Here is a 25,360-nt window from a genome sequence, read left to right as displayed (position 1 = left end):
AATGCAGTGTGTGCGCCTATACATATGACATGTCTAGGGACTTCAGTGAATTTAAGCAAAGGTCATCTAGAGTCTTGCAGGAAAAGCAGATAGTGTATTAACTTCAGAATGAGTTACCACCTTTGAGCATGCTTCTGAATATGAATTTTTACAACATCCCAGAAGGAAGTCTAGAGAGTAATTAGATTAATACTCTATGAAGTCATTTTAAGTCACTTAAAATCACGTTAAGAATATAAAAAGAAGGACTTTCACGGCTATACCTTTGTGTCAGTAAATAGTTTATCTTTTATAATTGCTGACCATCTGAAGTCATGAAGAGATTGGACAGGGTAAACTGAAACACTCCCAAATAATGTACTAGATGCAAAATTTGGGGAAGAAAATAAAAGAAAAAACACAAACAAACAAAGAATCACACTTAAGATCACTTCAGTTCTCTGGAGTTGGAGACCAATACTCAGGGCAGCTTACTCTCTGGAAAAGACCCCGATGCTGGGAAAAATTGAGGGCAGGGGGAGAAGAGGGTGGAAGAGGATAAGATGGTTGGATAGCATCATTGACTCAATGAATATGAGTTTGAGCAAGCTCCAGAAGCTGGTGATGGTCAGGGAAGCCTGGCATGCTGTAGTCCATGGGGTCGCAGAGTCTGACGTGACTTAGCAACCTAACAACAATAACAATAAAGCAAGCATCAGTCAGGTCAAAAGTCAGAAACATGGAAGAAACACGGGCTGCAGGTTCTCTTCTTTGGAAACTTTGGGAACTTTCCCCTTTTTCTTGGGTGTGACATACTCCAAACACTTAATGACTCCCATAGAGGAAATGCTTTTCCAGAAACTCTTCTTCACAATTACTGAGAGCTGAGAATCGCACAGTACATTTTTGGCAGTGAACCTGGGCGAGACTGTTGCCTGGAGCTGCTAGCCCCAAACACTAAGCTTCCCAGCGAATGGTGCTCATCTCAGTAGAAGGCCCCCTCTCCGGAGCCCTACAGGTTCTCCGGCCCCTGCCAACAGCCCTTTCAATCTTCCCCAGGCTCACTGGCAACCCTGCATAACTTGCCAGTGTCTCTCGGCTCCTTCACCTGCAGGGTTTCATTTTTCTGTTTGACGCCTAATGTGGACTTTCCTGCGGACTACAAAAGAGCCCTCTCCGGCTGTTTCTCACACGCCGACACAATCGCTCCTCTGTAACTCAGGAGAGGATTAATGATTGGGTTTTATTTGATTGTAGTTTTGATTAATCCTGACTTTGTTTAATTTGTGACCTTTGCTGGACTCCCGAGGGCTGGGAATTAGAAGGCGCACACTGCACCGCTGTGTTCAGAGCGGGCTGAGCCTGCCAATTTACTGCATGCCTCATTAGCCACAAAAGCGATGAAATTTTAGTCCAAAACCAGCTTCACGTTTTTTTTTTTTTTCAGGGTATGGGTACAAAATTCCTCTATGAGCTTTTCTTTCTGACTTAAATATAGCAAGCCAATAATTAAGTCTATCCTGGTTAAGCTCGGAGGGTTCTAATTGCAATTGGCAGGTATCTCAGTAAATTACCAAACCCAGGCAAGTCATGTCCCAACGCAGCTGTCGTGACTTCCTGGGTTTAGAATTAGTGTTTGTGAAAGGCTGGGAAAAACCTGACTTTTCCAACTGCAAAAAATTACAATATTCTTTAATACAGCGGTCCCCAACATTTTTGGCACCAGGGACCAGTTTTGTGGAAGACGATTTTTCCACGGGCCGGGGAGGAGGACGTGTTCAGGATGATTCGAGCATATCACATTTGCTGTGCACTTTATTACACCAGCTCCACTCAGATCATCAGGCGTTAGATCCCAGAGGTTGTGGACCCCTGCTTTAATAAACTTGTCTTTGGAATTAAAACCAAATTTATATGAATAAATTTATCCTAGTTTGTGTTTAAGATTTAACACATTGTGGAAAAGTTGCTGTAGCTTTTCATTATTTACTATTTGAGAATCAGTGATTTAGAATGCTTCTATAAATCATTTGTAAGACAATATTCTATATAAAAATTGCACTTCCTGGAGCTGCCAGAATCAACGAATTATAAGAAACTGTACAAGATGCCCCTTTCTGTGATAACTCAATTCTGCTGATTCAAAAAGGTTCATTAAAGAATGAAAAAATGTACGTGCATGTGCCCTAAGTCACTTCTGTCACGTCCGACTCGGTGTGACCCTGTGTACAACAGCCCGCCAGGGTCCTCTGTCCGTGGGATTTTCCAGGCGAGAATACCGGAGTGGGTTGCCATGCCCTCCTCCAGGGGATCTTCTTGACCCAGGCATTGAACCTGCGCTCCTGACATCTCCTGCGCTGGCAGCCGGGTTCTTCACCGCTGGCGCTTTTGATGCAGGAAAGGGCCAAAGCTCACTGTGTGAGCCAATGCCTTAAACCCTGCATTGTACAGAAAGCACCCTCTCAAGTCCCAGTGCTGTTGAAGAAGGGCTGGTACTTAAAGACATTTGAAAGCAATTTCAGTTTCAAACATTTTTATATTAAAAAAAAATTTCCTCCTTAGTCGACGATTACCTCACTTTTACCTAATTCAGCAACGATTTTTAAACAATGATTTTTACTTTTATCTTCTCTCCAAAACATTCAGCTTTAGTTTCACAAAAATATTTTTTTTCTTACAAGAATATCATTGGTTTCATAAAAGATAAAAAGCATGATTACAATATCCTGAGTAAGTGGAATAAACAAGAATGGAAACAAACTAACTTTAGTAGTCACTCAGCAAGTCAGCTGCAATGCCTGGGGGTGTGTCAGGAGTGGTCTCACAGCTGTCCTAGCTCTTAGTCCCTGTCTGGAGCAGAGAGAAAATACAGCCTCAATTAACCTGGTAAGCAGGTTAAGGGTTAAGCAGAAGCTGGTCCAAAAGGCTTCTCATATATTTAATATTAACAGTAGTCCTCAGTTACCCTAATAGTGCACACTAGGGTTAAAAAAAAAAAAATGTTACTATTCCAAACTGTGGGTCTGTGCTTCTAGAGATAAAATAATTGCTATCAGTTTTTATGAAGTGATGAGAGGAGAAGCCATGATTCATGTTCTTGTCTTCCTGTAAACTCCATTACACCATCTGTCTCTTATCTATTTCTATCATTCAACAGGCCAAATCAAGAATAAAATGAACAGACTATTTTACAGGTAGAACAGCACGTGGAAAGGAAAAAGTCTAAGGATAAACTTGGGACAGGCCACAGCTTCAAGTTTTAAAACTTAAAGAAAACCCTCTGAGTATGCTACTTACTCTAAAAACCAAAGAAGAAACAGAAGACAGAGGCATAAGGCCCTCATGGAACCAGACAGTTAGGCAAGTTTCATCTGGAAAAACGTGGAGGCTTCACAAGAGGTAAAACTGACACCAACAAGTGGACAGATTAAAGCAAAACAGATGAATGAACAAAGAAAGCTGCCACAATTACTTTTTTTTAAAAAGTTACATATCTGAATCTAATTAGAGACGGTTGCCATTATCCTTCTAACACGAATGTGAAAATAAAACAAACTAAATGCTCGTGGCTTACATTTTCTCTAGAAGGAGAAAGGTTTGACAGTAAATTATATATTTATGTCTTATACAGTTCCATGTGATTTAATTAATGCATGAAAGAAAAAAAAAACTAGTTTAAGTTTAAAATCCCTGTTATGAGTCCAGGAGGCCAGTCATTGTGCACTTGTGTACATTTTTAAGGACACGTTTCTTGAAGTAGAGTTGCAAAGTCAAAAAGGTCTGCTTTTAAAGCTTCTGATAAATAAACCCAATTTCACTGCAGAAATGCTTAATAGCTTAGTCAGACTCATAACTTACTGTATATACTTTAAAACATATTCTTACTGTAATGGCGGTGTTATCATATCTGTCCTTTTGTGTGAGATATTTGAGAAAGGCATCTTTTAATTTTCTTTTGTCATACGTGACACAATATTTTCCTGTAGTGTTACTGGCCATCTGCATTCATATTTTGTTCATGACGCATTCATATTCTTTGCCCACTTTTCTATTAGCACCAGTGTTCTCATCTCACAGATGAAGAAACAGAGGCCCAAAGAGGTTAAATAACTTTCTGAAGGCTCTTACAGTGAATGACTCATATTCCTGGAGTTAAAATTTTGGTATCCTTCTCATCTTTCTAACAGAGTGTGTGCAGGAAGCGGGCTGAAGTCCTGATGGGTGGTCATCTCTGAATCAGCCCGAATGAAGGATGCTCACCACCTGCATAGGTCCATGCCCACCACCACAGCCAAGGAGACAGAACAATACCTGAAAAGAATATTTGAAATTTTGGGAAAAGTACTGAAACGGTCATGGGAAAAAAGTCTACTTTTTTGTTTAGGATCCTCTTCACACATATTCTGCTCAATTTTGTATACAGTTTGAATTAGGAATGGGAGGCGAGTAGGGGATGCCTCTGAAGGCCTGATGCTGGTCCTGTCATCCCGTCTAAACTGAGGAGTGGAACTGCTGGGCACAGTGGAGCGGTGACACAGTTCTCAACAGGAGGGCTGGCTGCCTGTCCAAACCCACACCCTCACCCTTGTTTACTAATGGGATCTGGATTGTGAATGGGAAAGAACAGTGAAATGTTTAAAACCAAACTCAATTCCTGTGAAAGAATGGAACTACTCAAAAAGAGGGAGGATGACTGAAGCCTAAAAATACATATGATTTAACAGACAGGGGTACTTTTTTAAGGAGTAATGAAACAATCAGCCGAAGTCAATATATTAAATTATGTATGTAAATAGATTAAAATGTATTTTTAAAAACAATGGCTTTTCTTCTCTGAGAAATAAATACATTCTGAAATCATCTCCAATGGGTTAGGAGGTCAATAAGCAAACATGCCACTTTCTTTCACTTGTTTCTAACATCCTTCCTGCTTAAAACCAGAGGTCAAGGAGAGGGCACCGAAGGGCATTCAGTTCAGTTCAGTCGCTCAGTCGTGTCCAACTCTTTGCGACTCCATGAATTGCAGCACACCAGGCCTCCCTGTCCATCACCAACTCCTGGAGTTCACTCAAACCCACGTCCATCAAGTCGGTGATGCCATCCAGCCATCTCATCCTCTGTCATCCCCTTCTCCTCCTGCCCCTAATCCCTCCCAGCAACAGTCTTTTCCAATGAGTCAACTCTTTGCATCAGGTGGCCAAAGTATTGGAGTTTCAGCTTTAGCATCGTTCCTTCCAAAGAACATCCAGGGTTGATCTCCTTTAGAATGGACTGGTTGGATCTCCTTGCAGTTCAAGGGACTCTCAAGAGTCTTCTCCAACACCACAGTTCAAAAGCATCAATTCTTTGGCACTGAGCTTTCTTCACAGTCCAACTCTCACATCCATACATGACCACAGGAAAAACCACAGCCTCGACTAGACGGACCTTTGTTGGCAAAGTAATGTCTCTGCTTTTCAATATGCTATCTAGGTTGGTCATAACTTTTCTTCCAAGGAGTAAGCGTCTTTTAATTTCATGGCTGCAATCACCATCTGCAGTGATTTTGGAGCCCCCAAAAATAAAGTCTGACACTGTTTCCCCATCTATTTGCCACGAAGTGATGGGGCCAGATGCCATGATCTTTGTTTTCTGAATGTTGAGCTTCAAGCCAACTTTTCACTCTCCTCTTTCACTTTCATCAAGAGGCTCTTTAGTTCTTCTTCACTTTCTGCCATAAGGGTGGTATCATCTGCATATCTGAGGTTATTGATATTTCTCCCGGCAATCTTGATTCCAGCTTCTACTTCTTCCAGCCCAGCGTTTCTCATGATGTACTCTGCACAGAAGTTAAATAAGCAGGGTGACAATATACAGCCTTGACGTACTCCTTTTCCTATTTGGAACCAGTCTGCTGTTCCATGTCCAGTTCTAACTGTTGCTTCCTGACCTGCATACAGGTTTCTCAAGAGGCAGGTCAGGTGGTCTGGTATTCCCATCTCTTTCAGAATTTTCCAGTTTATTGTGATCCACACAATCAAAGGCCTTGGCATAGTCAATAAAGCAGAAATAGATGTTTTTCTGGAACTCTCTTGCTTTTCCCATGATCCAGCGGATGTTGGCAATTTGATCTCTGATTCCTCTGCCTTTTTTAAAACCACCTTGAACATCTGGAAGTTCACAGTTCACGTACTGCTGAAGCCTGGCTTGGAGAATTTTGAGCATTACTTTACTAGCATGTGAGATGAGTGCAATTGTGAAGGGCATTCAGCAGTACTAAATTCAGAACAGAAACTCTAATGGTGTATGCCACCACAGCCCTATCACAGATAAACAGTCCCGCTTACACCCATTGTTGCCCTCAATGGAACCATACAAATGGCAGCCACAAACAGAAGAAAATGCACTGCTAACGGAAGAAATTATGCTATCCAACATCCAAGCTGAGACACAAAAGACAAAATGCAATTATGTAACCCTGGGTAGCATAACTAATAACTGGTTTAATTTTCCCTACTACAAATCCAATCACAAAGTCAATGGAAACATTTTTATATTACTCAAACATAATCAAATTCCAGTCTATTCAGCTGTTGAAAACACTTTTGGTTATATAATGTATCTCCACAGGAAGGAAGAAAGGCATGATTAGTTCAAGAGAAAGAGCCGGAAAGATAATTGATAACTCTATACAATAATGCAACTACTTTTTTTTTTTTTGAGCAAAAAAACCCAAAACAAAACCATAATAGTGCTTATTTAGTTCCACTCCAGGAAATTCCTAGTCTAAAATAAGTTGTACACGTTAAATTCTGGTAACCCAGAACCCATACAGGAAAAAAGCCTGTGATACATGCAGGCAAAGGAAAGACTCCTTTTAATAAAGCAACAATGGATTTAGATTACAAGTGACAATAAAAATTGTACTGATAAACTATTTTCCTAGACTTATCTAGAAAGACCAAAGGCACGTCCCTCTTGTTCTCTAAGTTCATAAAGCCTTTAGTATCTTATGACCAGAAAACATTCCTTACCCTTGATCATCTCAGCTCTACTATTTGAGGTTTCTGCAACTGACTCTATGAACCAAGAAACACTGCCACCTTAGATTTCTAATGATAGTTACCAACCTACTCCACATGATGCAGCTGAAACAGTAATCTGAGGGATCTGGTTCATTCATAACAAATGAGACCAAAGACTATCTCAATGGGAAAATAAGAAAGCAGTGTATCCATGTCAATCACTATATTATATGAAGTCATAATTATAAAAATTAACAAGAAAGAAGGCAAAAATTACAATTTAAGGCAATTACCTCAGGATTCACATGTAACATCCTTGACAGGGCTCGGAGGCTGTGTGTGATGTAAATCTTGCCCATCTCAGGCATCCTGACTACTCCACCTCACCTTGCACGCTCATCTCCATGGCCTTCATCGGACCCCTGAGCACTGTCAGCCCACCCAGCACTGGGCCTCTCCTTATGCTGCCTGCCGCCTGGGAAGTTCTGTTTTTCTCTAATGCCTTTCCGTCAGACAGCATTCCTACCATGCCTCAGGCCCTTCTTCCATGTAGATCTTCCAATTACTTCCAGTGGTTTCCCAGCTTACTGAGCTATTACTAATGTATGAAGACTCCTTCGTTCGTCAATGCACTGTTATTTCTGTGCTTCATTCACGTAGAGGCTGGATCCCTCAATGTGAGTCCTTGACTCTTGTAATGGTATTTTTGTGCAGGGACAGTCGTTCAAGCTGATGTTTCTGGCGGAGAGAAGAGTGCTAGGGAGCCCCAGGTCGCCACTGTGCTGACACCATTTCCAGTCTTAAATGCCAGCTCACCCGGAAGATCACTGCAGAGGAGCTCAGATTCCTTGTTAGGAATTTTAATTTAATACTAAACTTCTTGTTAATTAGATATTACAATCATAACTAAATTCCTACCTGCTTAACATGCCCTCATATCAACAGAGTATTAGATAAAGGGACTGAATATATCTTGTTCAAAATTACACTGCCTGGAAAATCCCATGGATGGAGGAGCCTGGTAGGCTGCAGTCCATGGGGTCGCTAAGTTGGACACGACTGAGCAACTTCACTTTCACTTTTCACTTGCATGCATTGGAGAAGGAAATGGCAACCCACTCCAATGTTCTTGCCTGGAGAATCCCAGGGACGGCGGAGCCTGGTGGGCGAGTCGGACACGACTGAAGCGACTTAGCAGCAGCAGCAGCAGCAGTACAGTTCCTGAAACACAGGTATTACTATAGATGTTTATTAAAACAGAAGAAAGAAACAAAGACTAGGAAGGAAGGAGAGAGAGGGAGAGGAGAGGAGAGGATGGGAGGAGTAAGAACTAACTGCAACACTTACTGGAAAAACTGTTCCGCTGTTGAGTATGTTTATGAAAAATAAGCCAAGATATTGCACCACTTTTTGTAATGAAAAAGATGGGCTATATATATACTAACATAGCATAATTTAGGAGAAGGCGATGGCACCCCACTCCAGCACTCTTGCCTGGAAAATCCCATGGACAGAGGAGCCTGGTGCGCTGCAGTCCATGGGGTCGCTAAGAATTGGACGTGACTGAGCGACTTCACTTTCACTTTTCACTTTCATGCATTGGAGAAGGAAATGGCAACCCACTCCCGTGTTCTTGCCTGGAGAATCCTAGGGACAGGGGAGCCTAGTGGGCTGCTGTCTATGGGGTCGCACAGAGTCGGACACGACTGAAGCGACTTAGCAGCAGCAGCAGCAGCATAATTTAATAAGCTGGACTAAGCATTATGTATCACTCTTCGGACTGCAACGAGATCCAACCAGTCAACCCTGAATATTCATTGGAAGGACTGATGTTGAAGCTCCAATATTTTGGCCACCTGATATGAAGAGCTGACTCACTGGAAAAGGCCCTGATGCTGGGAAAGACTGAAGGCAGGAGGAGAAGAGGGCGACAGAGGATGAGATGGCTAGATAGCATCACCGACACAATGGACATGAATTTGAGGAAACTCTGGGAGACAGTGGAGGACAGAGGAGCCTGGCAAGCTATAGTCCATGGGTTCACAAAGAGCTGGACAAGATTTAGCAACTGAACAACAACCACCACTCTACTAGCTACAACTTCCCAGAAACCATCAAATGCAGGGACAGACTGATAGAAATATGCTATCAGAGTAACTACTGCTCAACCAAGGTCGGTCTCACGCCCCTAACTCCACTGCAGTTTGAGAAGAGCAAACATGAATATATTTAACACCGTATGAATGGAACAGGGAAGAGAAGTCAGTGGTCCCTTTTTCTTGGAATGCAGTTGTATCTGTTATAGGGCTCCTGGAAATCCCAGGTTGCCCAAGCAAGCACACTTAAGTGAAAAGGAAGATTCAGACCCTGTGTGTCTATCCTCAAAGTTCACATCAGGAATGACACCCGACTGCTAGAAGTTATTAAATACCAACTTGATTATGAGCCTCCTGAATCCCTGTGAAACGTTCCCCCTCCTCTCAGGATAACATTCCTCATTCTCCACGTCTGCCCCTCAGCTCCCAGCCTCACTCCCATGAGAGTTATCTGACTGGCAAGTTTTGACGAGGGAGATAAACAGGCTCCTTTCAGTCCTTCTGCTCTCCTGCCTTCTACACAGAATGTATGTCCTGTTCTCTGCCTGTAGTCATCAGCTGTGCTTTAATTCAGGAGAGAAACATCACGAAGGCTTGGTCTTGGCTGCAAACGTAGTCACGTACTCTAATCAGCTCTATCAGTATGAAGACTGCTGTCGTTGTTGAGTCGCTCAGTTGCGTCGACCCTTTGCCACCCCAAGGATGTTAGCCTGCCAGGCTCCTCTGTCCCTGGAATTCTCCAGGCAAGAATACTGGAGTGGGTTGCCATTTCCTTCTCCAGGGGAACTTCCCGACCCTGGGATCAAACCCACGGCCACGTCTCCTGCACAGCAAGCAGATTCTTCGCCTCTGAGCCACCTGGGAAGCCCAGAATGCAATAGGATACCACAGTAATTTCACCTGGAACTTTTTATTAGCCTATGGTTTGGTTCTGATCGAACCCGTGAAACGCAGAGGTCTAAGTTAAAAGCCTCTATTTACAACAATTCTTTAAGAAGCTGAGTCGAGAAGGAATACCACAGGGGATATGATCCCTGTGACCTACAGAGCAAGTAAAAATGCTCAGTTTTAAATAAAACCTCTTGGGAAGTATAAAGGAATCATTGATGTAACTAGCCAGTGACCGGTGACTGAAAGGCTGCTCTGGTCTTAGTTTAAAATAAAAACAAAGCACAGCTCTGGAATCTTTCTTATGCTTTAAAAGTGAAAACAAAGACAAGATGGGGAAGCCCCCAATGCTAAAACATGGTAGGAAGAGAAGATGCTGCTGTGGCCAAGACATGCCTTCACACCAACAACAGCCCAGGTGAATACAGGGAAGAGTCAGTTCATTCAAAGTCCAATGTGCAGGGCCTCCCTGGTGGCCCAGTGGTTGGGAACCCACCTGCCAATATAGGGGCTGCTGCTGTTGCTGGACATGGGTTCAGCTCCTGGTTTGGGAAGATCCCACATGCCATGGAACAACTAAGCCTGTGTTCCCCAACTGCTGAGCACTAAAAATCAACAACTACCTTATCTAATGTGATTCTACAGTCTCACTAAAGCATTCTGTTCAAAACTTCAGAGCAGGGGTATGGAGGCGGGGTAAGGTTGGGGTGGTGTCTCATACAAAGACACTGACAACAGCTGACACTGGTAATATAGCCCTCGTCTCCATGACAACAGAGATGGGTGTGAGTGACCTCTGGTGGGTGACACATGGGCTTCGGGGCTGCTCTTCCTCTGGACCCATCTGGGCATCCCAGAATGGTGGCTGGTAAGAAGAAGGATCTGCCCGCTGTCCCCGGATGAACTGTCCCCAAAACAAGCATGCTGAAGCACTTCCACTGTTTGCATGTAATGGATACATCAAAGTCTGTATGTGTTGTGCAATTATCTGGATACTTTCTAACAGATGGAGCAACAGTAAGAGGGGAGGAAAACACTCCCTCAATTAGCACAGGCCCAACTGGATGTGTATATCTGTTCTGGTGAAGAAGCCCTCTGATGAGGTCCTCTTCCACATCTGGAACCACTGACAGCCTGAGCCACAGGGCTTCATCCCCAGCAGAACGGGCCGGAGGACCCACTTAATAACACAACGACTTGACCCTGGTGCCTTAGGGTCTTCATACTGAGGGGTTTAGTCCCATTAAGCCTGCCTATAAAAGAAAAATAAAACAACTTAAAAAAAATCAGACCTAGAAATAAAAAGAAATGTCCTCCAGCACAATTTTATGTGGGGAAATGGAAACACACGAGCACAGTGTGACTGTCTTATCTCTCCAAGAGATTAGTGGCTAGAAAGCGTCACTCCTCTAGTTTCTGCTTTCATACAGATGGGCTGTGCAATTACCACATGGAACTAGCCCCCTGAATACCACCTGGTCTACTTCCCAGCAGCGAATTCCACTCCCATGCTTGTCATGGCTCATTTGGACAGCACAGTGAGTCTCCTCTGTGGGCCTGCTCCCAGAGCCCACAGAGTCTAAGACAGAAGGAGATACGAAGGTGTTTATCATGAGGCAGAATGGAACTTGGAGCCAAAGCAACAGGAGCTCTGTATCGTGAGCAGGCTGGGAACAGAAAGGCTTTTTCTTTACAGTATACTGGAAAAATAAACTATTCCACAACACACACAGAGTTTGGGTAAAGGTGAAAATTCTTAGGCAGAATCGACTCCCCACCTTACAGAAATTTAAGAGAACAAAACAACATTTAGAAACAGAGACGAAGAAGGGCCAGCACATCTTTCATCACTCCCTCTTGCTGCCTTTCCACATAAAATTTTGGTTTAAGAGAGTTGTAATTTACCCCATCCCTGAAGAAATGGCAAAAACTTTGCAACAGATGTTCTGTCTAAAAAGTAGCAATCAAAGTCCTTGTTATGGATTTTGAAGACTTCAAGAAGGAAAAGTATGTAAATATACAAAAAATAAAAGGCCAAAAAAATTGACAGAAGGAAAAAACCAAAATTTTGAAAATAAATTTGGTTTAAATGGGAACTTAAATTTCTGATAAATATTACGAACTAAGCCAACATATAAGGATCCTTCCCTCTTGCTCCAGACTCATGAAAACACTCCATAAAACAGAAAATGACAATGAGGGATCAAGCATGAGCTAAAATAACCCAGAAGTGCCCATATTCATGATAGCAGTAACTGAGCTATCTAGAAATAAATCTAATAAGAGATGTGTGAGAATTTTGCTGGCAAAATGCACAAAATACCAATGAAGGTCATAGAAGAAAACATAAATGGATAAATAGGCTATGTAAGTAGATGGCAAGACTTACTGTTATAAAAATATCTAATTTTGCCTGTTACGTCTATAAAAAATGCAAATTCTTATCAAAGTCCCCAAAGGAATTTTTTTCAAGAAGAATCTAGTCAGTGTCACTATAAAATTTCTATGAAAGAGTAAAGTTCCAGGTGATTCTGACTGAAGAACACTGAGGAGATTTCTGTCCAGGAATTGAAACAGGGTCTCCTGTATTACAGGCAGATTCTTTACCCTCTGACCACCTTTACCATTCTTTACTTCCTGCTACCGCAGAAGCCCTGCCTGTCATACACCAGAACTTAAAACAGTATATAAAACAGTGACCAACTAACACGGCCATACAGGTGAATGGAAAACCACACGGAGTCCAGCAACAGTCAGGCATACACAGGCACCTACCATATTACATGGATGACATTACATGCTTTCCACAGAGGACAACTGAAATGAAAAACTCGCTTCACATAACACATTTCAGGTATTTTAGGCTCTCAGGAAACAAAACCTTAAGACAAATACAATTCTATAAAAATATCTGCCTTTCACACACACACACACACACACACACACAAGACAATGCATAGACAGCTTGATTCTTTTTCTAAAAAAGTAAATAAATAATATCCAAACACACATTTGAATCAACCATACTAGCGCTGTTCTGTCCCAACGGACAGCCATATTTTATCTAAGACTAATACATGCTTATTATGGAAAAATTAGAAAATGCAACGAGTATGAGAAAGAAAGAAGAGAAAGATCCATATTTCCACCATTCAAAGATCAGTACTTTTAACATTTTGAGGATTATTCTTCCCAGTTTTTATTATCTTTGTTAAAAATACACCCATATATGCACAGAAAAATCAGTTTTATAGTGTGGGTTCTGCCTTTTTTTTTTACTTAACATTGTATCGTGACTATTTCCCCAATGTGTAAGATATTTTTTGAATGAGTCACTCACACTTTTATGAGAGAACTGTCCTGTTTTTACTGTCTCTTTTCATAACATTAACTGTCAATTCCAGATTTGGAACACCGGATAAAGGCAATTAAGACACATTCGAGGATTATAAATATTTTATAAGTGAGCTAAGAAAATGCAAACATATAGGAAATATAAACAAGCAAGACAGCATGATAAAAACAAGAAATGGTGAGAGAGAAGGAAGGTGTGCAGGGTAGATGTTGCTGAAGACAAGGAAGACCAACGGGACTGTGGTCTGTCTGGAATGTTGTGAGCTTGAGAGACAACACCAAAGTGATCCCAACCCCCGAGCCCAAGTGGGCAGCTGTGCTCTGGTAGGTTCACTGCAGAGTGTACACTGCCCTCTCCGTGAAGCTAAGCTTAATTTAAGATCAAACTGCTGTCTCTGCTAGGCAGTAACCACCCTGCTCTGGAGACCAACAGTATCTCTAATCAAACACATATGGCCACAAACATCGAGAAGAAGTAACTTAATTCTTCGTGGAAAATTATACCAACGTCCACGGGTCCTGGGAGAATGTCATTATGTGGAAGAAAAGGCAAAGAAGAAACAGAACGAAGCCAGCCATCACTGCTTCCGCACACACAGCAAAGACATCCTCTGCTAAGAGGAGGGGTTCACCTGTTCCCCGACAGTGACTCCGGTATAAACTCGACGTGTACATTACAGATGTTTCCTCGGCAACTGTTCCTATCCTGACAGGCATCCTAACAAAATAGCTTCCTAGAATATTAAGCCAGAGAGAAAAGAACTCTAAAGAACTCCGGATCTAAACAACGTTCCATCTGTCTTAAAGGTTTAATGTGCAGAAAGGACAAACAATATGCAGGCTGTTTAAAACCATCAGTGATCTGGTTACAAATCCTCTTAGAACACATAATGGGAGAGTGATTCGGCACAATTCAAAGAATATTTACTGAGTGCCAGTGTGCTGGGTACTGTGCTTGCTGCTCAGAATTCAAGATGAGCAACACTTCCAAATGTCAGGAGTATAGAGGAAGCTGACAAAGTTTACAAATCAATGATTAATGCAATAGGGTAAATCCTACAGAAACAGACAAAATAGCCTAGAAATTTAACGATCATCTGCAGAGTTACATACGAAAATCCTTTTCATGTAAATACCTTATACCTTTACCATTCATTTTCTTCATGGTATCTGTTGAAGAACAGCCTTTAATTTTGATGATGTACAAATGATCAACTGTTTTCTTTTATGGTTAGTATATTATATGTACTAAAGAAAAGTTTTTGCCTGTTTCAAAGTTTCCCACTTTTTTCCAGAAGTCTGTGGTTTTTCCTTTTATGTTTAGGTATATGATTCACTTTGAATTAATTTCTGCATATGTATGAGGTCCCTACCTCACTTTACCCTACGGACATTCAGTTGTATCTGCATCATTTATTTTATTTTTTTAACTTTTTATTTTTTATTGGAGTATGGCTGATTAACAATGTTGTGATAGTTTCAAGTGAACAGCCAAGGGACTCAGCCGTCCATACACATGTATCCATTCTCCCCCCAAACCCCCTCCCATCCAGGCTGCCACATAGCACTGAGCTGTATCTGCATCATATAGTGCTTCCTGCTAAATTACACTGGTGCCTGTGACCGTGTACCAGTGGGTCTGTAATATATTCTCTATTCTGCTCCGTTCTTCTACATGTCAGCCTTCACACCCTTCTACACTTTTTATTACTGACTGTATACCAAGACTACAAGTCAGGCAGTAAAAACTGACTCTGTTTTTTGGCTAGATCCACCGCAATTTAATGCAAATTTAAAATTCCAGTTTTGTGAGTTTCTACAAAAAGCTCCCTGTGACACTGGCTGGGATTGTGCTGCAATAAAAAATGAACTTGGGGGAAATGGGCAGCTTAAACTTTGAATAATTCAAATCATGAACTAGGCATATCCCTGTATTTTTTTAGATATTTTTTATTTTCTCTCATTAATATTTTGGGGTTTTCTATGTAGACATCTTGTGCCATTTCTATTAAATTTATTCTGCAGTGCTTTACGCATTTCGATGTCATCATAAATAACATTTCCTAAAATTTCAGTTTCCATTTGCTGATTGTGAACATAGAGAAAAACAACTGATTTTTATGTGTCGCTTGATGATTATACTGTCAGTGAATAAAGACAATTCTGCTACTTCCTTCTGAATTTTATTATTTCCTGATGTACTGCAGAACTAGGCTCTCTGATATAATAATGAACAAGGGACTGAAGTGGGTATCTTTGGGTCTGTCCCTTCGCAATGGGAAAGTGTTCAACTTTCATCATCTGTTTCCTCAACTCCTGGCCCCTGTCGTGACATCACAACAATCACGCCCCATGAAAACACACACTGAGGTGTCACAGCAGACCCTCAGCTTCTCTGAACTCTCACAGCCAACATTTACTGATGGTTCAAAGTAGGAGGAAACAAGAGATGATGTCAGCTTAAAGCGCTGGCTGGGCTCAGAACGTCTATTGACTTTAGGTCAAGGAGATTGTGGATTTAGGAGTTTCAGAGATACAACTGGACACAGATACATACTCTAGAGGACTTATTTTTCAACAAGAAGGAGGCAAAACCTGTTTCTATTTGACCAGGATTTGTCCCAAATCTAAGGAGCAGGTTAGCCTTAAGTGTGTCGGGGTAGCCAACGGCCAGAAGATGAAAAGTGACGAGGACCAGCACTGCTGGCGAGTGGAGAACGTGGTAAAAATACTTACTTCATCTCCAGCACTTCCTCCAAGTGCTTCCTTCTCTCGGCCCGGAGGTTGGTCAGATGCGTTTCCTTCTCGGCCAGCGACTGCTGAGTGGAGGACAGCTTCGCCTTCATGGACTCCAGCTCCTGCTTCACCTTCTCCATGGCCATTAGTAACTCTTCCACCTGCGAGGGATACGGAAAAAGACAGAAACTGAGGGCCCAGGTTGGAGACAGTCAGAGGAGCTGGGCGGTGGGCAGCACCTGGGCCAACAACATTGAAGACACGCACATTGGAAATCCTGCTCTCGCTGTATCACACACACGTGGCAGGTAAAGAACTGCATCTCCCATGGCTGCTCTTAATCATTTCCACTTCAGGACACAAAGAACTTCATTTTCTTTTTGATAAATGCAAGAATATCAGTTCAAGAAGTAACACTCTGCCACAGACAACCCCTTTAAAGGAACTTACTTGGAAATAGTCCAGAAACTTTCATGGAAATAACACTATAATGCAGATAAAAATATAAGGACCAAAATCATAATAAACATTTCTAGAAGGGTTTTAGGACACAAAAGCTATTAAACTTGACTAATACCAGATGCAGAATAAATATAAATGAGTCACTTTTATTTGTTCAAACTGAGGTTCTTCTGTTTACACCATCACCAAGAATTTTGAGCTAAAGGAACAGCTAGAATTCAATCGATAATTTCTTGCTCTAAAGCCAGGTAGGTAGAGTTTTCTCAAGACAGGCAGAAAGAAAAGAAGAAATGTATCTCTACGACCAGATGGAGAAGAGACAGGATGCTCGAGAAAGACCTGTAAACACACCAGAGAGAAAGAGGACAGATGCTGAGAAGAAACAAGAAACTAGGAGAGCAAGGCCAGAGCTTTATCAGTTATCATGTGGTTCCAAAAATTAGAATTATTTAAATAAACAAGAGGCCAAAATATGCAGACAAAAAGTATCTGTTATCACCTAAAAGCAACCTCAGCAAGATAACCAAACAGCCAAGTATACCAATCAGAAGATTACTGACAAGAAATAATCTTGGTTATTAATACAATCCTTTTCAGAGGTAAAGCTGAGTATAAGTAGTTTGGTAACAGCAGACTCACTGGAAAAGACCCTGATGCTCAGAAAGACTGAGGACAAGAGCAGAAGGGGACGACAGAGGATGAGACAATGGGATGGCATCACTGACTCAATGGACATGAGTTTGATCAAGCTCTGGGAGATGGTGAAGGACAGGGAAGCCTGGCGTGAGCAGTCCACGGGGTCACAAGGAGGCGGACACAACTGAGGGACTGAACAACAACAAATAGCTGTTAAAAACTAACAGTAAACAGATACATTTAGTTTGCTGGCACTTGAATTACTTTGAGTATCTTTTCAGAAGTGGTCAAGTTACTGTTCTCAGCCAATAGCATTCTGACTATCCCACCTGCTCTGAAGACTTGTGTTATTATGCAGATCTCCTCGGATATATACTCACATATCTGCAAGCTTTACAATAAAAAGGCTTTGCCTTTTTGAAGACTGTCAATAAAGATGACTCCGCATTATCAGTTTAATTCATATCCTGTCTTTCACTGCTCCAGGCAAGCTATGGTATCAGTTTCTTAGGTAACTTGAAGGGGTACCTTATACATACACAAGCATGTATAATACATTATTCCTCCTCTTTCTATACAAAGGTAAGCCCACTCTGAAAAGTGAAAGTTACAGTCGCTCAATTGTGTCTGACTCTTTGCGACCCCATGGACTGTAGCCTACCAGGCTCCTCTGTCCATGGGATTCTCCAGGCAAGAATACTGGAGTGGGTAGCCATTCTCTTCTCCAGGGGATCTTCCTGACCCAGGGATAAAACCCAGGTCTCCTGCATTGCGGGCGGATTCTTTACCAACTGAGCCACCAGGAAAGCCCCAAGCCCACTCTACACATACTCTTATGTATCTAAAACTTTTAGTAAACCTTTATTGAGCTAAAAACACACAAATAATAAATGTACAATCTGAAGAGTTCTAAGTGAACAAATCTATGTAAACAGCTCGCAAACCAACAACCAGAGTATCACCAGGACCCCCACCCTCATATCCCTTTTCTAGGTAAAGTGTAACCATTATTGCAACACTCTAGTCTATTTGTTTTAAGGTTATACAAATGGAATTACATAGTATATACTTTTAAGCACTGGTGTTACATCTGTGAGATTCATCTACATTGCTGGGTCAAACTGTAGTTCTGTAGTTCTCATGACTGTATGATATTCCACTGTGTGAAAAGAGTGGAATTTATTGTGCCAAACTACAGCAATTCATCTTCTGATGATACCAGTACTGTAATCCTGGAATAAACCTCACTTCAAGCATTTCTTTTTCACATACACCACTTGTGGACTGGCAATATATTGTTTAGGAATTTTTATATTTATGTTCATGGTTGAGACAGGCCTAAACTTTTCCTTTCCCGCATTAGCTTTGTCAAGTTTTGATGGGAAATTATGCTGGCCTTATAAAACATGTCCCTCCTTTTATAGTTTCTGGAATTGTTACCGTAAGAATGAAATTATCTGCTCCTTTATGTTTATTAAAAATCACCAATATAACTCTCTGGGCTTGAAATTTGTGGGAAAAAATTTTATTACCAATTCTTTTTTTCCAGGTTTTCTTTTTCATATTTAGCTAGTTTTGCTAAAGTTTCATTTTTCTTGGCATTTGCTCATTTAGCCTAAGCCTTCAAATATACTGGCAATGATACCCCTATTCTTTTTAATACCTGCAGGACTTATGAGCCCTGGATCATTCCAACAGTTGCTCACTGAGCCTTCTCTCTTTTTCTCTTTAGTCTCACCAAAGACCAATTAATTTTCTTAGTGTTTTCATAGGACCAATTTTGGGCATCATGGACCGTTTTTACAAAAAGAGAGAACTGATTGTCTGTTAGACTCTTCACCTTAGGCTACCATGGACCTTTTCTTTCATCCTGCCAAGATGAAAACCCAGCATTTAAGTTCAACAGCTTAACAATAACTTATCTTTGAATTCTTTCTCAATTCACCCCCTGGCCTGAGAATGCCCTACATTCTTGACAATGTATGAATGCATATTTTATTAGCCATCCTCAATTGTTTCTCTGGAATTATTTTCCCAGCATCTAGTCTGCCATGGTTACAGACATGTGCTACCTTTCATTCCAAAGTTACACTCACAGAATTCTGCTTGTTAGTAAAACATTGCTTTCTTAAGGATTGCTTAATTTCCCATCCATTTGAGTGCCAGACCCTCAAGGTAGTTCCACCTCAGATCATACATTTATCCAAATAGCCTTTAAAGCATTTTGGCATCTAATGCAAGAATGGTCCTGTAAACCAGGACTTCCAACTAATCACCTGATTTATACTCTGGCTCCAAGCCAGGGAAACAGCTTCAAAGCCAAACTGAAATTCTTCACTTTCTGTTACTTTTCCACAGGCCCAGAGAACACAGTCAGCTGTCTCCACTCGGACATTCATCCCGTTTCATGCCCACCTTACAATAGTTGTTATGTAGTTTTGGGTACAGACGCTGTAGTCATGTATGGATGTGAGAGTTGGATCATAAAGAAGTCTGAGCGCCAGCTGCTTTTGAACTGTGGTGCTGGAGAAGACTCGAGAGTCCTTTGGACTGCAAGGAGATCAAACCTGTCAATCCTAAAGGAAATCAATCCTGAGTATTCTTGGAAGGACTGATGCTGAAGCTCCAATACTTTGGCCACCTGATGCAAAGGGCTGACTCATTGGAAAAGACCTTGATGGTGGGAAAGATTGAGGGCAGGAGGAGAAGGGAGTGACAGAGGATGACATGGTTGGATGGCATCACCGACTCAATGGGTATGAGTCTGAGCAAGCTCCAGGAGATAGTGAAGGACAGGGGAGCCTGGCGTGTTGCAGTCCTTGAAGTCACAACTTAGCGACTGAACAACAATTCAGACATGAAGGTAATGAAAGCTGAGTAGAAGAAAAGAAGTAATACACACCACACCAAACAACGAAGAAATTCTCCACGATTTTAAAATGTGCTTCGGGTCACAGTACGATTTTCAAAAGCACATGTTTTAAGACATTAAAAAAAAAAGTCCAGACCAGAGCAGGGATTCAAGTATGTAACCTAAACTGCCTCCACTAAGACATTAAGTAGGGAGCTCTAGGCGGACAGTGTGCAGTGCCAGCAGCACCAGATGGTTTGCTTAAATCACAAGCTAATAAACTTCGACTGAGAATCAGAAGGGAACAAGTTACGGCTTCACCACGGGCCGGTTTCCCTAGGTAGCAAAGAGCCTGGGTGCCGCGGGGCTGGCAAAGCTGTCTCCATGCTTCCCACAACCAAGAGCAAAACGCTGTCTGCAGTTTTCAGGATGCTTCTGAAAAACCTTGTTAGAATTTCTTGGGAAGATAAGCGGCCTAAGTCTCCAAAGAGAAAAGGAAAATAATCAGAATAAAAAAGGAAGGGCACAAAAAGAAGATTATTTAGAGGTTAGGCATTCACTGATAAGTCAGATTTTCACATGGCAAGTCCACTCGTTTTCCTGATTTCAACAAAATTCTAGATTAAAACTCACTCTGCTATACAATCACCAACGAAAAAAGTCACCTAGCTCCTGAGTTGAGAAGCCTGACTGAAGCATGAATGAGAACAGACACACATACCTACACGTACACATTCCACTAACTTCTCCTAACCAACTGCTGCAGGTGTCTCACAATCAGTACTCACAGGAGAATTTGAATTTATAGAATTCCCAAGAGATTTATGCTAGCATTTATATAAGAAATCTCTTTATTCCAGTATGTTCTTCTGGCCAACACATGGTACTTCTGTGGTAAGACATACACCAGCATATTTATGAATATGGAACCGTTACAGCTATTACAATAAGAATAATAGTGACTGATACTATTTGAGTCCTTTGAAATGCTCTAAGCACTTTACATGTGTTGTCTCATTAAATTCTCACAAGGATCCTATGAGGTGGTATTAATATTATCCTCAGTTCTACCGAAGAGGGAATGGGGTTTAGCAGGTTCAAGTGCCTCATTCCGGGTCACACAGCCAGAGGAGGCAGAGCTGGGATTCCAACTGAGGCAGTGAGGTGCCACTGCGTGCACAGATGCTGCTGCTCTGCCGTAGGGCATCAGCGTCCAAAAGTCCTAAGACAGCTTTCCATGACTGCATCTAACGATCCCTCCAGGGAGCATTCCCAGGCCCACTTCTGCATCTTTCTATCCTTCTTTTCTCTCCCTTCTCTTCCCCGATCCAGATACTTAATCCTCCCCCATGTGCCAGGCACTGTGTTATACCACCAGGGCTTGACAGACATACATGCTTCCCGACTGCCCTTGCGCTCAGAGTCCACACAAAGATACAATCACTTATTAATCACACTCAGCAATGTGTAATCATGAATAGATTCATGTAAGGAAGCACAGGATGCCATGAGGATAAGCAGCGTGAGGCCTTCATCCATGCTGTGGGGGACCGAGGGAAAGATCCCCCAAGGAAGTCAAGGAGCTGGTGCGGAGGAAAATAGTACTCCAGCCCCTGGGCCTGGCGTGTTTAGAAGTCCTGAAGTGCGAAAGCGCATGTCGATCTGAGAAGATAAAAAAGATGAAAGCAAAGCCCTGAGAACACGGGAAGAAGGGAGGCCACATGCAGGAGAGGCAGGAAGCGGTCAGACGCAGAAGGACTGAGAAGGCCTCACGAGGGGTTTGGGCTTTTCTCCCTAAAGCAACAAGAAGGTACCAAAGGACGGGACGAAACAGGAGCAAGAGGATTTAGAGTTAAGATCAGGACGACTAAAACAATGGACCAAGGAATCTAAGCTGAACAGAGAGGGGCTAGGATAAAGTGAAAAAAGACACAGGGGCTCTAATGACACACACAGACAGCTGTCGTGGGACCTTGAAAGCTGAGGTGACAGGAAAAGTGATCTGAGAGGAAGGCGCTGTCATGAGGCGGTTGGAGGTGGACTACGGTAATAAGACCAAGGATGTCAGATGTGGGATGAAGAAAGGCCGTGGAGGCAGTGACCTCTCGGGCCAGGAAGTGGAGAAGCCAGACAGATGGGTCATCCATGTGGGTGCTCAAGTCAGTGAGGCAGGAAACACTTCACGGAAAAGCTTCACACCTCAGCTGAACAGCCTGAGCCCTGAGGAAGCAGAGGCTCCCATAAGGCTGTGCTGGACAGCGTTATAAAGGGCAACAGGAAACAGGACAGCTGAGAGTCCGTCCTCCAACCCCGAGGTGCAGAATAAACATTTACTGATCACCAGAAAGGCTTGCCAGGTGGCTCAGAGGTAAAGAAACCACCTGCCAGCTCAGGAGACGCAGGTTTGATCCCTGAGTTGGGAAGATCCCCTGGAGAAGCACATGGCAACCCACTCCAGCATTCTAGCCTGGAGAATCCTATGGTTGGAGGAGCCTGGTGGGCTACTGTCCACAGGGTCGCAAATCATTAGACACAACTTGGCGACTAAACAACGGCCATGATCACCAGAAAGGATTGTGGGGAGATCCCAGGGGAAAGGACAGATTAACAGGCAAAGAAGGTCAAAGTGGCTCCAGAAGTAAAGTAAGAAGGTAAGTGCCAGGGCCTGGAGCAGAGCAGACACTCAGTGAATATTTGCTGATGGGGTGAAGGAAGAGACATGAATCTGTAAACTCTGGTGATCTAGTAGGAAACATAAAAGGGAAAAGAGGAGCTGAAGAGCTAGGTTAAGGCAAGAAAGCCCTGAACAGTGTTGGGGTGATGGAACAGAGCTCAGATGATCAGGGGCTGAGGGAGACAGAGTCTGGTAAAATCCAAGATGAGAGGAACAACAGTAAAACTAACTAGGTTCCCTGAAGAGGGCGGGCACTTCAAAATGAATCAGACGCTACCAAAATAGGAACTTAAAAGTTTTGTTTGTTTAGTTTCCATTTAAATGCACATGACTTATATGATAGCATTAGTTTTAACTTCCTATTCTGTTTATTGAAAATAAGATATAAGTGATTCTTGAGGTGACAAAGAGCACTGAATTAAGCACTGTGTTATCTGGCAACTGTCAGATAACTGCAGTCTGTTAGCCTCCTGACACTAAGAGGAACCCAAACCTTAGCACAAGTCGCAAAGAAGACACTGCAGAAACTACCACTTGGCTGGGGAGTCCCTTGATTTCTTGCCTTCTGATGCACTGCTGGATTTCTCCAACAGTCCCAAATAAAATCAGCAAATGATGAGATTCCCCTGGTGGTCCACTGGCTTAGACTCCATGCTCCCAATGCAGTAAACCCAGGTTTGATCCTTGGCCAGAGGGCTAGAGCTCACATGTCCCAACTACAACCTGGTGCAGTGACATGTGTTTAAAAATATGTATTTTTAAAAAAAATCAGCAAATGATACTTTGAATAATTAATGTGCTCCCATGGGTGAGAAATGTACAAAAAAAATTTTTTTTCATGTCCTTCAAAATAGGCTTCACATTCCCCTAGGATGCTCCATAACGTCTGATGCTGCATGTGGCTCCCAAACACCCGTACAGTTAAAGCCAACTCATCAAGGAGCTAGATTCACGTTGACTGGCTGTGCCCCTCCACTGGCAGCTGCCTTTACGTTTCCAGGAATAGCATGCTGTGGCTGACACATCTTCAACTGGAGATAAATTTGAAAAGAGTGGAAACACAATAACGTGAAAGAAATGCTTCTTTTTTAAGCCGTCTCAATTTTCGCAGAGGGCGTGGGTAGATAAATCCTATATTAAGTAATCATTACTCCACTGTGGAGCCTGAAAACTCAGACATCAATAAAATGTGGGTGCATGTTATTAAAGCAAAGCAAAAACATCCTCCTGCTGGGAGAACTTCCATGATCTGAGTCACAGGGGCCGGAAAGAGGCTGTGGAGGGGCCAATGTTTATCTCATGATCGATTCTATTTAGGTGATTTCCTGGTAACACAACATCAAAACTAAGAGCTCAAAATCTGAAGTAAGCACCGAAAACTTTTTTTTTGCAGAGACCATTACTTGATTAATTTCTCCTATAAACTGCTTATTTTAGCAACAAATAGCTTGTACCAGAACCAAGTAAAATATAAAATTAATAATTTCCTGGGTCCACATAAACTGCATGGCTCCTCTTCTACACCTGTGAGAAAGGAGGGCAGAGATAATCTAGATGACATTACATTTTCTTTCTCCAGTGAAGAAGACACGGCAACCATCATTTTAACCTCTTCTGCACCTGGGTGAGTTAACTCAGGAAAAGAAACACAAGAAGAACCAGGACAAGACTTCTCCTTGAACTGTGAGCTCTGGTAAGTTCTCTCCTGAAAAAAAATTTTTTTGTGCATTGCTGGAAAGTCAAAGTGAAAATGTCAGTCGCTTAGTCGAGTCGGACTCTTTGTGACCTCATGGACTGTAGCCCGCGAGGCTCCTCTGTCCATGGAATTCTCCAGGCAAGGATACTGGAGTGGGTAGAGCCATTCCGTTCTCCAGGGGCTGTTTCCGACCCAGGGATTGAACCCGGGTCTCCTGTGTTGCAAGTGGATTCTTTACCACTTGAGCCACCAAGGAATAGATATAGAACACACCAGGACACAGAAGACACGAGAAGGGCTGTGCAAGCTGTCTAGGTTTGGGAAGACATTTCCTTAAAGTTAGTTGGCTACATATATGTATAGAATCTAGAAAAATGATACTGATGAACCCATCTGCGGGGCAGGAACAGAGACACAGACACAGAGAACAGACTTGTGGACCCAGTAGGGGAAGGGGCGGATGGAGGGAACTGGGAGAGCAGCACTGACATACAGACATTCTCATGTGTAAACAGACAGCTGTCGGAAGCTGCCGTGCAGCACACGGAGCTCAGCTCGGCGCTCTGTGCTGACCCAGAGGGGCGGGGTGAGGGGTGGGTGGGAGGCTTAAGAGGGAGAGCATATATATATATATGTATAGCTGACTTACTTTGCTGTACAGCAGAAACTAACATGACATTGTAAAGCAATTATCCTCAAATTAAAAATAAATTTAAAAATTTATATGGTCACTTCACAGGGAGAAAACCTTAATTCAACTTTATTACAGAAAACAGCAGTCCTCTTCCTAGCATGAAGTCAAAACATTTAGAGCTAGAGTCCCCTCCTCTAAGGTCAAATGCACAATCTGCATGAAACAGTTTCAGACTGTTTCCTTAAGTTTTCACCAATAAAAACAAAAACTTATTGACATTTTAACTGGAAATTTTAATCCCTATCATTTGTACTGCTAAAAAAAAAAAAATCAAGCAGCTACCTAGAAGT

The 25,360-nt window shown here is 42.3% G+C and overlaps 1 protein-coding gene across 7 annotated transcripts in view; it reads right to left on the bottom strand.

Moving 5' to 3' along the window:
- The window catches only part of ERC1 (ELKS/RAB6-interacting/CAST family member 1), a 267,938-nt gene that overhangs the window by 99,686 nt on the left and 142,892 nt on the right, over positions 1–25,360 (bottom strand). For all 7 annotated transcript variants that reach the window (XM_010845037.1, XM_010845040.1, XM_010845042.1 and 4 more), the window contains one exon: positions 16,058–16,218. In XM_010845037.1, the coding sequence (XP_010843339.1) occupies positions 16,058–16,218 (161 nt within the window). The remainder of the gene's footprint in view (positions 1–16,057; positions 16,219–25,360) is intronic.

The sequence above is a fragment of the Bison bison genome, unplaced genomic scaffold (genome assembly GCF_000754665.1).
Source record: "Bison bison bison isolate TAMUID 2011002044 unplaced genomic scaffold, Bison_UMD1.0 scf7180017864213, whole genome shotgun sequence".
In the NCBI taxonomy this organism is placed as follows: Eukaryota; Metazoa; Chordata; class Mammalia; order Artiodactyla; family Bovidae; genus Bison; species Bison bison.
Note: the sequence above shows the minus strand (reverse complement) of the source record. Positions and strands in the feature narration are given on the sequence as shown.